At 40.4% G+C, this 15006-nt stretch overlaps 1 protein-coding gene across 1 annotated transcript; it reads right to left on the reverse strand.

Moving 5' to 3' along the window:
• Positions 1-269: 269 nt before the first annotated feature.
• LOC129092461 (monocarboxylate transporter 9-like) lies at positions 270-7112 on the reverse strand. The gene is made up of 6 exons (XM_054600423.1): positions 7034-7112; positions 6646-6903; positions 5029-5172; positions 3901-3996; positions 2177-3055; positions 270-1887 (listed from the first exon to the last, which is right to left on the reverse strand). Exons 2-6 carry the CDS (start codon positions 6842-6844, stop codon positions 1703-1705), a joined length of 1503 nt encoding a protein of 500 aa, XP_054456398.1. The 5' UTR covers positions 6845-6903; positions 7034-7112; the 3' UTR covers positions 270-1702.
• Positions 7113-15006: the final 7894 nt, after the last annotated feature.

Raw genomic sequence — 15006 nt, forward strand, 5'->3', positions numbered from 1 at the left:
CGACCCACGTGATGGAGCAGGGCTAGCTTGCTCCTCACCGTTAGCTCCCTTCTGGAAATTGTTTATGTTGCTAGTCATGTGACACGCTGAGTAACCATGGTGACTGGTGCCAGGGGGGTTGCCAGGAGACGGAAAAGCAGTCGGGCGTCAACTTGGGATTCATAATGTGGTTCTTCAGGCTCCATGATAAATACGTCCCAAACACTTGACACTCATTATCATTAATCCAAATATCTTTTATTGGCACTTTTAAATAAAATGATATAATAAAACAATTACATACATACATATTGGAATACTGGCATACATAAAAAAAAAATAAAAAAAAGAGTGGCTAAGAGGTGACAGACAAACATACTGTGTCTTCTAGGTCAGTACGAGTTGTACCTCATCTGCATATTGCAAATACCCCTCTACTAACACAATAACCAAACGCTATTGTCCCAGATTTACCCTTATGCCTGAAACTGGAACTATCAAAAATACATTTGTAGTGGTGTATTTAACAACATTCAAGTGATTCTAAAAGCCTATTGCAATGTATTCATTACAATTATGATCACAATAATCAACTTACAGCTGTTTTTTACTGCTCTATGGCCGGTTTGTGCATATAAAAGTCACTAGCACATAGGACTTTACAAACTAGTGCTAATACAAAAGTTTATCAAACAATGCACACACACAATCCTGTGCACGTATGCAAACATGCGTGTGCAGACACATACACACACACACACACACACACACACACACACACAAACAACGTAAACATAAACATATACCACACAACAATGATGGAAAAGGACCAGCCTGGTTAAAATCATTGCCAGCAGAGGTCATGATTATCATGCCACAAAGAGAATCAACATGCTGTTAAGGTTCAGAGTACAGTAGGATCTCTCTAGGGTTATAAGATGTTTTTGAATCAGCATAACTTATTCAGAAAGTCTCTGTCTGATGCAGAAACAGGAGGTATGTGGAACTGAAAAATGATCTATAAAGCAAGGCGTTTGTATTCTTCCAACAGGCATTATGTGTCGACAGGCATTTACTATCATTTATGTTTTGGAAAGATACATGGTGGTGTAATTAAGATATACATTAAAAAAACAAAATACCAAATAAAAATGTGTCGTTATAATAACAATTAGCAAAAAGCGCTCCCTCCTTCATTCCAATCCCTGTATTCTCTGTTCCAGTAGGATTCCTGGGAGATTTTTGTGCATTTGCAGAGTGGTTACTAATGTTTTAATTATGTTAAATTAACACTCGACGTTTCTCTCCCAGGTATTACGAACGGAACAATGTCTTTTGTTTAGAGCTACAGTAAAGTTGAAAACCTATGTTAATACAAACACAATATCGAATTTCGGAGATGAACAATATTGTTCAGTTGACCTCGTAAAATGAGGCAATAATAAAAAATATCAACACAGGCGTCAGAGTCAAACCTTTAAAAAGATCTGCTTCATATGGTTTGAACCTGAGAAATGCAGGCACAGTACAGAAGAAAGGCCTGTATTTCAAAACCTCTGCAAGTATTTTGGTATATTAGAACCTGGCAGCGGAAGTAAGGAGGAAACTCCTGTAGAGTCAAAGAAAGAAAATTCCTCCCATAAAGTGTTCGTGTGTAGTTTATCAGAGGACAGTTGCTGGGCAGTAGGGGAAAGATTTGAGTCCTTCTGAAAGGTGATTATATTCAGGCTACAGAGGCAACTTTGTCACAGTTGCTGGAGTAATGGACATCTGGTCTGTCATTCTCCGAGTGCTTCCTGTTACAGCAGGGAAGGTTGAGCAGAAAGAGAATGATTGCTCCCAGCTCAACACAGCCTCCGCTAAAGTAGAACGCCAAGTCATATGACTGTGTCCAGTCAAAGAACCACCCTGGAAACAGATGAGAAAAACATTGTGAGCAGAGTCAGCAGGAATTCCTGGCAGATGCAGCAGTCAGCTAAATAATGACAAACTGGTTTATTATTGAAGTCGACGTGACCTTTTCTTCTCTTTAGTCTGCCCGCCTGATTTAACATCTAGATTTTTTTTAAATGTCTCTGAAAACATTGCATCACAACAGGGTTTGTCACTGCACAAAATACAAATATCTTTAACCTCTTGTATCTAACCAATAATCGCTGGGGTAGCAAGATAAAAAAAAAAAAAAAAGCCCTCCTACCGACAACAGGTGGTCCAATCATGATCCCAAATCCCCCGAAGAACATGAGGATGCCGTGGGCTTGTGTCAGTCTGTCCAAGCCGACGATCTTAGTGGTGATGTAGGAGGTGAGGGACCAGTTTCCAGAGAAGAAACCCAAGAAGACAGACAGGATCTGCAGTCCCAGATAAGTTTTAGTGCTAGGGATAAGGAGCAGGGTCACACCTCCAGCAAACATGGTGAAGGCATACAGATAGATGCCGTTAATCCACTTGATGTCCACCAGCATACCCAGCGCTAGTTTACCCACACAAGTGGCAATGGCCCCTATTGACACCAGAGGAATGACGCTAACTTCTTCAATGAGTCCTTCACTCTGCGCAACATCCTCTATAAAGAGCACAGGAGGGAACGTCCCCAGGCTGAACAGGAACACGGCAATACAGAAGGCCACCATGTCTTGGTTCTGCAGGATCTCGTACATGGAGTGCATGTACTTGCAGTAAGCCTGCTGCTTCTTCTTGATGACTTTCATGATGGTCAAGCCAGCCAGAAAGCCCTCTTTCTTCTTCTCTGTCTGAACGGCCAAGTCTTTGCCATCAATGTTGATGAGCATCTCCTTCACCGTCAGAGTTTTCTCTGTCGTGGTTGAGGTGGAACCTGCTGTGATCTTCAGGTCATCCAGCGGGGGCTTCTCGAAAAGCTGCTCCTCTGTGTTGCGTTCCAGGGCGGCCTTTTGTTTGAGGTAGTACCCTGGCATGTTAAGGGGCCTCATGAAGCCCGCGCAGGCCATGAGGTTCAAGGCTACCGCCCCGATGATTAGCAGGCAGCCGTCCAGGCCGTACAACACGATCAGCTCGTTCTGAGCGGAGGCATAGATGAACGCTCCAACACTTGTGCCTGGGTGAACAGAGGTAGACAGAAATGTAGTGTTTGTGCAAGAAAAGGACAAATCAATCAATACAAATTAAAGCCACTATCTGTAGAATTTTATATTTGAGTGTGGCCCCTTTCAAATTATGCTGATGGCATCAGTCTTTTTGAGAATCTTGATTCAAAAAAAAGGTGCAGTCTATATGATCATTTAGCTCATTCATTTCTCTGTACCGGGGTTGTATCCATCTTTTTTTATACTTGGGGGCGCCAAAGCCAGAAATGTTTAGATTACACATGTTCACTATAATAATTTTAAAGAGAAACGTAACACCCGGATGAAAATGTAACATCTGGTTGAAAGTTTCAAGTCTGTTTCACCTCTGACCACACCGAACAATGATGTCAGAGTGTACTGACACTACCTTGAGTGCACCTCTACATCACTACAGCGAAGTTAAACCATTGGAGGTCAGCAGGAACAAGATTTTCATAGGATGTTAAATAACTAATATCCAGACTTTAATATAATTAATTAGCAGTGAGTTAATAATGGACCTTAAACTTTAAAGATAAACTTAGTTGCTACTAATTAACCTCCCCTTAAAGGCTTTTCTGTATACAACAGCTTCAAAGTACACTGTCAACCTTCCCAAATCATTACCATAAAAGTTTTGATTCTCAGCCAATCCAGATCTAGTCACGGGTCACAAGTCCAAGTCCCTACCTAAGAGACCACTCTGCCTTTGCTACACTACAGATGTTTACCTCAGCATCCCAAGGCTCCCTGCAGCTCATGCATGAAAGCAGTGAGCATGGAGAACTGGTGTGCACCAAGTGAGCGCAGGGCAGAGGGGGGAGTGTGGCAGTACCTGTGGTGACAACGCCGAGGGCAAGGCCGCGTCTCTTGTCAAAATATTGACAGGTGATCGTCAACGTGGCAGCAAAGACCAGACCACAACCCAGGCCTATGGTAGGAGAGAGGAAAAGGACAGACAGAAGAAGAAGAAGAATTTACATTAGCTCAGGTGAAAGGGGCAAAAGCTTTAAGTTTTCACAACAAAAACACAACAATGGGAATTCAATTGCACAGTGCATGTCAGGAAAATGTGTTATATAAAGGCCATTGCATTTCTTCCAAATTTTATTAGTCTATTTTCTTTGCACACGTCATTGTGCACTGTGTATTTCGGCGGATGAACTCTATATAGATATATTTGCAATCTACAAAAATCTGTAAGTTCAGAGTGTTCTGTACATAAGGGATCTTGCACAATGCAATTGGCAAAACATAAAAAAGAAGCTTATGATGAGCAGTAAACAAGCTGCACGTGGATGTACAACCACTGACATAATCTAACGGCATCTCTAAATGTAAAAAACTGTCTTCAAATATGCATGGCATCCCCACTCCAGTGATGCCTGTGAGAAAGGCAGTGCTGTCTGTGAGGGGTTCACCAGGATTAAGCACGGCTGAGCTGTCACTTAACGCACGATAACAGGTGGTGTTGGGCCCAAGCAGGCACACTGGTGAGGCTGCAGAGGCAATAAAAGGTCACATGGGGATCAGGCTAAGCCATTATGTCCTTTTTCTGTCAACATCCTAAAAACAAACAAACAGCATTGTCAAACAAATGGTGCAATACTCAAAAACTTATATTAGTGTGATTCTACATGCTTTCAGCAGAAATGGTATTCATTCAACTGGTAATTTAAGATAAAAGTCAGCCTCTGATGTTGCGTAAGAGCTGAACTTTGCATGTGCCCCTGCTTCTTTAAAATTATTTTACACTATGTAAGTGTACGAAATACTAGATGTTTGAGGGATAAGAAGCTAAGTTAACTCCCATGACCAAAGAGACATCAAACACTTCTCACACTTACAAGACCCAAGCCTCTATCTGACGGGCTGTTAGCATTAACTTTACAGGCATGTCTCCGGGAGCCTAAAACACATAGGTAGATGGCCCCCCAATGGTTATCATCAAGTGTTTCCTTACCAACCACGATCCCGTAGGAAAAGATGAGGAACTGGACATTCGGAGCAAAGGCGCTGAGCATCAGGCCGCCCGCCACCATTACGCCACTGAAGATGGTCACTGGACGAGCCCCAAAGTTGTCCACACAGGCACTGCAGACAGGACCTGAGGGAGAAGAGTATAAATACAAAAAAGGAAAAAAGTGAGAGAAGGAGGAACAAAAATAATCAGGAAACAAAGGAAAGGGATGATATTGTGTTGCTTGACTTGTTGTGTTCTGGATAACAAACAGTTTCTGAGAAAATCCACATATTCATCATGTGACATCCTTCTGAGAAAATCCACATATTCATCATGTGACATCCTTCCCTCTAATCAGGCGAAGTGCGGCAGCAACTGCAGTGCTGCAGCTGTCCGACAGCTTGGACATGTGTCGAGGACTTGGCTGGGAGCGAGGCCAGATCTGTCCAGTCATGATTTTCACCTCTTTCAGAAAGAGAACAACAAGAAACCAGGCTGTCCAGCTCTGCCGTGGACAGAAATGTCAACCAAGACAACTATCTGTTTCTGATCCTGGTTGCTCAACACAGTCTTGGAACATATCTTTAAAATCATTTCCAGACATTTCTGAAAGGGTTGTTTGTTCACAAGCCAGCTTTTACAGTGGATTCACATTTTTTTATTTGTTTCTTCTCTTTTCATATATGTATTAAGTATACATATATATATACTGTACATTTTTATTTTTTATTTTTATTTTTATTCTTATTCCTGTTCTATCTTTATTTTGTTGTATAGTATGTGTATTTATTGTCTGTGTAGTTGAGCTGCTGCAACACTCGAATTTCCCCCATGGGGATCAATAAAGGAATATAATAGGAATATAATAATTATTTACTCACAACCTTCTTCAACAAATGCAGTATTTGTTAAGTCACTGTGTTTCTTCTCATCTGTTGCTCAATCTGTCTTTCTTTTCAACCCTCTATGGGCAGATTAAGGGCTAAGTGTTCCTCCTACATTCATAGCATGGATGACTTGCAGTTGCTTTGCTCTTCTAGAAAAAAATCAATAACAGCAACTCTGCTCAGGGAGCCAGAAAGTGCCCATCTCTGTCACGGCATTGCCGTTTCTCTCCTATCCTGTTGAAACGTTACAACAGGGCGACCTCTTTAACACCTGAAGCTATAGTAAACTAAATTCCTTGGTGATGGGTTGTATTTCCTCTTTACATGGTCTTTGTCCAGACTTTGAACAAACAATGTGTCTGCTTTGTTATCAGTTGAGTGGCATCATGTGTTACAATGACTGAGATGGAACTGGCAGGAATATAGGTGTAAAGGTGAGTGTTTAGTGCTCTAGTTTTAGCACTAAGCAGTAAATCCCACGTCAGCAGATATATTGCCATGCAATGCCAAAATACCAATTTAGTACTCAGCATATAATTACCAGATAAACTAAAGGGGGACCTTGCTTTGCATCTATCTCTCTAAAAAGAGGCTCTAACATGACTCCAAAACTCGCATCAATATCAGCACCCCTCGCTGATCTAATTCAAACGCCATTTAGTTTGGCTCCTCATCCCCTATGTGGACCAATGTTGAGGATAATTACATTATAAGAGTGTGTGCTACTCACTGGCTATGAGTCCCACTCCAGCCACAAGGGAGCCCACCCAGGCCGTCATGCCTTTGCCCTCCTTGAAGGCATGCAGCCACTCAGGGTAGAGGACGCCCACTGACTGGGGTGATCCATAGGCCAGGAGCTGGGCCATGAAGGAGACCACAACAATCACCCATCCCCAGCCTCCGTCCAGGACCCCGGTAGATGGAGCCATGGTGCCGATGCTACTGCTGCCCTCTGGGATCTGCTACAGCTTTGACCGAAAAGGGGATCCTGGGAATAACAAAGATATACAGTGGTAAGTTTGACAGCAAAATAGTTCAATGATCAGCAAATGACATGTTAGTTATACAACAGCATTTTCTAAACTGGATCTATGACAGCTTCCAAAATATACACTTACTTAAAGCCTTGATGCAGTGAAGGCTGCTGCAGCACTTGGCCTGGACAAACAGGCAGGCCACCTGTGTGAGGTCCCGAACACTGACTGACTGCTACTCACCCATATGCAACTGCCCCTTTTTGTTCCTGTCTCTATTTAACCACACCTTTGGGGTGGGGAAAATGAAGAAATCTGCACTGCTTTGTACCCACCTCCTGTATGATTCAGCTCTGATCCTTAAACATGTCGAGAAGGGCCTGTCTCCTATGCTGAGCTAAGTTTTTGTAGACCTCTTTCATAAATAATTTGTAGCCCAGAGCAACTTTATACATCACTGCGGCAGCATTACCCCCATTTTGGTCGCACTTTGTTTACAATGCGGCTTCTTATAGGGGAGTTGGTGCAAAGCTGCTCACATTTCAGATGTGTTTGTTTACAAAGCAGCCATACAGCTGTTGACAGTAAATACTCGATTTGTTAATTCAGATTAAAAGACAAAAAACATCCTGAAGAAAAAAAGACCTGTATAATTCAAATGGTCTTCTTTATTCATCAACAACAATAACCAAATGTCCTCATCACATGTTATTCTATTACTTCAACACAAACACGGGTTGCATTGTGCTTGTTGTTTTTGTTAGAAACACATGCGACACTCACCTCAGCATCTACACAAACAGCAGCAGGACCCTGCAGAGCTGCGCGCTCTAAGGGAACTTTCCATGTAGGATGGTTTCACTGTTAGAATCCCAGCTTTAAGGAAATCACCACAAGATCACATTAAAAAAAAAAAAAAAAAAAAAAAAAGAGCGCATCGCACACGGCTGCTGCTGAACTTGCATCTGTGACGCGTGAGTGTCAACAGCTGGGCACTGCGCTTCATCAACGCGCATTATGCATCCGTTTCACACTGCTTTGTAGCCGGCGACAAAACCGGTTCAAAGCTGTTCTTGCTGGTCCAGCAGCAGCTTGAACGCAGCTACAGGAGGAAAAGCGCTGCTTCCTCTTGCGCGCCTGGAGCGCACCGCAGAAGGAAGATCACAGAGTCAACCCGCTTAAGATGATGATGATGATGATGATGATGTGGCGGATGTGGCCATAGCCTGCTTCATACTTCTTGTTTTTCTGTGTGCTCCATCTTAAATGTTAAGTAATTGGAAAAAGTCAATAAGGAGGCTGCAGACAAACAGAAAACTATGTTACCTAGGTTGTTTTCATACAGCACATCATAAAAGTTATTGAAAAGTTAAACTAATAATTTGATCATGTTCAAAATTAATTAACTTATCTAAATATACTTTTGACTGGTCTAGGTGAAAGTGTGTGTGTGTGTGTGTGTGTGTGTGTGGGGGGGGGGTTGATGTGCTGACTATGGGGGCTGGGTGTGGGCTACTTTCTCCACGAACATATTGCCACCAGTCCAGTCTGAACCGGTTGATGGATGGTAATAATAAAAAACCTCACACTGCACCAGCAGGGTGCACTGCTTGGGAGTCCTCTCCGTGGTGAGCATGGATTAAAGCAAAAGGCCACATGCACAAAACTCTTTAAAAAGTCTTAATCAGCCTTCCCGTCACTAAAACATAACAAGAAGTTGACTGAACCTTAAGGAACATCGGAGTGATACAGGAATAGGCAGAAACAGTTAAACAGTCTACCAGGCAGCGATATAGGGAAAGAATAACCTGAATGAAATCCAACAGGAGGTGAGATATATGACTATAGGATATGCTTAAAAGAGACAGTTCATGCATGACTGTTATAGGAATATTTCTGTGTAGCAGTCTATATAGTTGTAGATGGGAAATGCTAGCCTGAGAAATGCATAGTGGATAAAGTTACAGCTGTCCAGCCTGGATGAATATTATGATGATTACTATTAATGCATGAATGACTCTCTCTAGATGTGCTTTCTCGCCTCACAGGTTCCCAGGAATCGGGGTTATATTTGGACTGTCATCGTGCCACCTACTGAGGCCCTGCTGACACCCACTACTACTACCACTATCATTATTAGTCACATTACTATTATTATTGCCTGTACTACTACGCTTATTGACTTGCTTGTACCCTGGAGTCTTTGTGCTTTCTCGCTTCGCAGGCTTCTATAAATCGTGGCTGTACCTGGACCGTGGACGTGCATCCTGCTACGGCCCTGCTGACACCGACTGCTACCACCATTATTATTATTACTAGTCACATTACTATTACTATTACCTGTACCATTAAGCATTTTAGCTTTACTTCCACCCTGAAGCCCTTTTGCTTTCTCGTTCTGCAGGTTTCCATGAATCGTTGTGGTACCTGGACCGTAGTCGTGCCTCCTGCTGTGAGCCGACTGACACCCACTGCTACTTCGATTATTATTATTAGTCACATTACTATCCCTATTTTCATGGCTATAATTCTACTGTAATAATTGCTGCTGTTATTATAAGTAGTCTTATTATATGAATCATTTATGTCATATACATTGAATGTGTTGTATCTCTGTTATGCTGCTCATTCTGTACACATGACATCTATTGCATTCTGTCCATCCTGGGAGAAGGATCCCTCCTCTGTCGTTCTCCCATAGGTTTCTTCCTTTTTTCTCCCTGTTAAAGGGGTTTTTTAGGGGAGTTTTTCCTGTGCCGATGTGAGGGAAGGACAGAGGATGTCGCATGTGCACAGATTGTAAAGCCCTCTGAGGCAAATTTGTAATTTGTGATTCTGGGCTATACAAAATAAACTGAATTGAATTGAATTGAATAGATGTTGATATGAAATGCCTGATTTTGGAGATGTTTCTGAGTTGGAAGAAGCTGGACCTGACAAAGAAATTTGCCTGTTAAACTGATGGAAATGATGTGTCTTTTATGTCTTTGGAGATAGTTTTGTAAAAGAGTTAAATCGGCCTGATTTTGTGAATTGAGAGGTATGTATATATGATTATCATCAGCATACGTGAAAATAGATGTAATGAGATTGGATGATTCTTCACCTTCTTTGGGAGCATGTAAAGACAGAAGGGAAATGGACCTTAAACCGAACCCTGAGGAACCCCAAACAGATATTTGCAGGTATGGAGGATGAGCTGCCAATGAAGAGTAGTAGAAGAGAAGTGGATAAAGAGTAGGCACACATTAACACGTAATGTGTTAATTTGTGAGTGGTAAAATGAAATAGATGAAGCCAAGGAAACATAAGTAAATCATAGGCACACACTGACAGAATAGCTTGAATTTATTTTGCACCACCATACGAAGATCAATAAAACTTTTGTTGTTTAGTTGAGTTTATTTGGCTCCAACTTTAAAACAATCCTGATTCTACACAGAGAAACACACAAGTAGCCGACTACACATATTTTTAATTACCTTTAAATGAAGCCGAAAGTTGGTTACTGACAAATATTCTTCCCTTACTTTGGTTTGGTTATTTCATGCATTCATACTGTGGATCAGAAAGGAGAGAGAAGAATTGCTCATTGTCACATTGCAGCAGCATCATAAAGTTATATCATCATGTGATTGCACACATTCTCATAACCTCAGGTCAGCAACACAGTGGAACTAAGTAAGAAGAAAAAGCAGGGAATAGGGGTGGATAAAAGAGACGGGACAGAAGAACTCAAAGAGGACACACAGAAGATGAAATAACGAGGGGCAGAGCAAGAACAGGGGAGGGATGAAAAGAACAGATCAGAGGTCAGACTGGATTTCACACTGAATGCAACTCAAATTCTTCAGGAACTTTGATGCCTTTTATTTTCTCATAGAAAGCTGAGGTCTGCCGCCTGGGAGGGTCTTACAGAAAAGATTTAGGCTCCATAATCCCTTTCTGCCTGAAAAATTATGTGATAAAAGAACAAGGCAGGCACAGTTAATTGTACTCTACTCGGGCATTACATTGACATGTTGCCCCAGACCAGTTTCAACCAGATGTAGTGCATGTAGGGGACAGTGTGTAGGAATCTGAGGGAGAGTGGGGAGTGGATTACAGCTATGGTACACTGAAATTCACTTGCTTGCATAAGGTATTATGCAATACCTTTTATTGATACACGCATATATATATATATATATATATATATATATATATATATATATATATATATATATATATATATATATATATATATATACATACATATATATATGTATATATATATACATATATATATATATATATATATATACATATATATATACACACATATACATATACATATATATATACACACATATACATATGTATATACACATATACATATGTATATATACACATATACAGCAGGTAAAATAAGTATTGAACATGTCACCATTTTTCTCAGTAAATATATTTCTAAAGGTGCTATTGACATGAATTTCTCACCAGATGTCGGTAACAACCCAAGTAATCCATACATACAAAGAAAACAAAACAAATAAGTTCAGAAATTAAGTTATGTGTAATAAAATTTTAATGACACAGGGAAAAAGTATTGAGTTAAAAGTATTGAGTTATCGAAGCAAATGTGTGACATGCGCTTGCTAATTCCGGCCTTTTCTTCATTGACAACACAGCAAACAGGCTGGTAATGCTTATTTCAAATGCCATTTAACAGCCATAGGTGAAATGAAAATGAAAATAGCTGTTAATAGCTAATTTGGAATACCCATGTACTACCCTTTAAGGCAAAGGGTAGTTTAGGTAGGCTTACACTAAGCCCATGCCAGTCTTTGGACATTTTTGACAAATTGCACAGTAAAAGCAATAGAAATTGGTAAGCTTATGTTGGCGGTCCTCTTGGAAAATTAACGACGGCATAAAAGCATGTGCAGCGGTACCAGCTGTTTGGTATTCCTTATAATAATTCCCCCTGGAACAAAGTCTTAGGTTTGCTTAATGTATAATGTGTCAAATCAAAATGTATTGTTGCGAAGGCCATCATTTCCTATAAGATAAGATAATCCTTTATTAGTCCCGCAGCGGGGAAATTTGCAGGCTTACAGCAGCATAGAGTAAAGTGCACACAAGAGACATAGTAGAAGAAAGACAAGATAAAAAGAAAAAATGAAAAGAAAAAAAAAACACAAAAAAAAAAAAGAATATATAATGTATAATGCTTACAGCTGGACTTAGTTAAGTTTACCTTTTATGTTCCAAAATTGTTGGTGATTGATTTTTGTTCATAGTTTTCAGTGAGGTGGATGTTACATTTCTTCAATAATGTCTTCTACAGTTACATGTTTGGTATTTTTATTCCTGTGATAACAGACATTAAAACAGTGACATTACTGAAAACTGCTTCCTGCCTCTCATAATGTGATATTAGGTGCAGTACTGTCAATAAAGACATAGTTGTCACTTACTTACTTCGCTGCAGAGATCACATTACTCATCCACAGCCCATATATAAACACATCTTTCTTAGCAGTTTTACATAAGCTAACCTGTTATTTTGACATTTTTTGGGATCTTTTCTCCAGCTCTTTTTTGACACCTTAGAAGCGGCAGCCTGCTGTTCTTTTCCGTAAGAGGCTTGGCAGGCGTAAACATACGGAGCCACCCTGCCGGCTGGATCAATGCCTCTTGATTTCAGCCACCCAGCTCCATAAAGCTGCAGGGGTCAAAGGGCGCTTTAGCACCCAGCAAGGCCACCCTGAGCTTCCAGCCCAGATTCCTGCTTGGATTAGTTCAGGTTGCTTGCTTCAGCATCAAGAGCGATCACTACAACGTGGTAGAAAAACACAGGCTACATTTCAGTTGTAACAAAACGCTCAGCAAGTCTTCGGCCGAAGATATACTCGTCATCTCTTATGACGTGGTGTATATTTCATTCCGGTGAGTTTGAACCGACCGTGTGTGTAAATGAGCTACAGTTACCTGTAGAGAGGTAATGGAAGCCCACCACAGGTTACTGCGGTCAAATAACAAAAGGTGTACCGTGTTAAATGATCCCGGAATGATTGATTATGGAAAACACTAATCTGGTCTTCAGCCAGTTAGAACCGGTTAAAGACCGTGTCGACCAGGAAATGGAAGATACACACTGACACAGAGACTTATCACATGATGCAGTTGTGTTACAGAAGGATTGGTTTGGCTATGCCCGTCTTGGTCGGTCCACACAGAAATAACAATTACCGGTTTGATTTAAATACATATGACCATTTGTGACAGTGAGGGTTTTTAGCATGCCAAGTGATTTAGAATTAAATTTTAAGGTTAAGGTGTGATGTTATGATAAGCAAAACTGTTTCTAGCACACAAATAGAGACAGATTCATCAGAGAAGATTGAACTAACCAAAGACATGAAGCATGAAGTCTGTGCTGACGTACTCCACATGGTCGGCCCTGGCAACAGACTGAAACCAACTCGTGATCCTGGCCTGAAAGTAGGAAATGCAGAGTAAAATACACTTTCTGTATTTGTTATTAATTTAGATTGCAAATATAAAACATGTCGACACAACTTGATATGTAGTAAGCAGTGTAAACACATATATAGAAGCATTTAAAAATGGCCAAAGCAGTAACTGAAAAGATTCTTACTTACAAACAGGAAAATCCAGGTTACAGTCTTATCTGTTGTCTTTTCCAGCACTTCATAACATTACTGTTCCACCTTGGGCAGCTGGAATTTACACATTCATATTTTAATTTAATTTGGTGGTTTTGTTTTGCTCTTAAAGAAAATGTGTAAATATTTTGGTCATTTGAGAATTAAGTTTATTTTTATAGATTTAGTTAACTAAAACTAAAGAACAAGGGACTCACAAAAACATGCTCGTCAGTCCCAAACTCTGGCTGCAGCTTTAAGCTCGTCACTGATGGGAATGGCATTATTTTTGCAAGTTACGGTCAATAACTAAAGTATTGGACAAGAAGAAAAGTTGACCTGAAGATGCTGCTATAGATGAAAGGTCATGCAATAAGTAACTTTTTAGAATTCCCAAACTAACTCAATGTCAACATCATGGCGGCACTATGAGCAAATTTCCCCGCTGCGGGACTAATAAAGGATTATCTTATCTCTCTTATCTTATGAGAAAATTAGGGGATAGATTATGTAATAAGAGTTAATGGCAAAATATTATTTCAGTAATTATAGGTCACAAACTATGGAAGTAAGACGACAATAAAACATTAAATCATCCAAGTGTTTTGTAGTTTGGTGGGACCTCGTTAAAGAACAAAAAGATCAATCCAATTCAAAATCAGTGCACCCGTTAAGATCTGCCAAATTCAGTTAGCGCATCACATTGCAGTGTCCTGCCAGAGAAAATATATAAAATCTTAAGTATACACAGCTTGCTTATCAATGTTTAACTCTTATTCTCAAATTACAAATAAGTAACAAACGTGATCCATAGAACTGACAGTTAAAAACAGAGGTCGTCATCTCAAGAGCTTTAATCATACATAGAAATTTAGTTCAACAGTACCATTCATTTAGAATGTTTTAGCAGTATGTATATTTAGTGTAAAGAGCGTTATGTTTTTTTTTTTTCCTTTTTCTGATGAGGAATATCCACGAGGATGATAGAAGCTTTCAGAAATACACCAGAGAGAGAGAAAGAGAGAGAAGAGCAGAGAGACCGAGTACATGACTAAAGTTGTAACACCTCAGACTACATTTTTAAACACCTCAAAAGGCGACATTTATCTGTGGTTTATGTTATCTGTGGTTTATGTACCAGTGTCCATCCTTCTGGATGCTTTTTTTTCCTTTTCATTATAATTGAAGAGCAGCAGAGCCTTATATGCTTTCAGAAACTAAATAACTGTGGCACAAGCTCGGTTTGATCAATGCCCTATAATGGAGAAAGTCCAAGCAAGGTTTCTATGACACCTCTTGTTATCCTGGTCGAAGCTGCGTTAAGCTTGGGGTCGGGTGACTTGTTGACACTGTTGCAGAGAGCAAGGGGGGGTGGGGTGAGCTGGAGTGGAGTACATTACTGCAATCGAGTGTCATATTATAGGCATGAAAAGAATCAACCACATCCATCTATCAGTTCATCCATTT

Source organism: Anoplopoma fimbria, chromosome 6 (assembly GCF_027596085.1).
Source record: "Anoplopoma fimbria isolate UVic2021 breed Golden Eagle Sablefish chromosome 6, Afim_UVic_2022, whole genome shotgun sequence".
Lineage (NCBI taxonomy): Eukaryota > Metazoa > Chordata > Actinopteri > Perciformes > Anoplopomatidae > Anoplopoma > Anoplopoma fimbria.

Excerpts from the sequence above, each read along its gene's own strand:
- LOC129092461 (XM_054600423.1), bottom strand. The coding sequence starts at position 6,844 with ATGGCTCCATCTACCGGGGTCCTGGACGGAGGCTGGGGATGGGTGATT. Across the intron at positions 5,173-6,645 it reads TGGAGTGGGACTCATAGCCA|GTCCTGTCTGCAGTGCCTGT; the intron begins GTGAGTAGCACA and ends CTTCTCCCTCAG. Across the intron at positions 3,997-5,028 it reads TTCCTACGGGATCGTGGTTG|GCCTGGGTTGTGGTCTGGTC; the intron begins GTAAGGAAACAC and ends CTCCTACCATAG.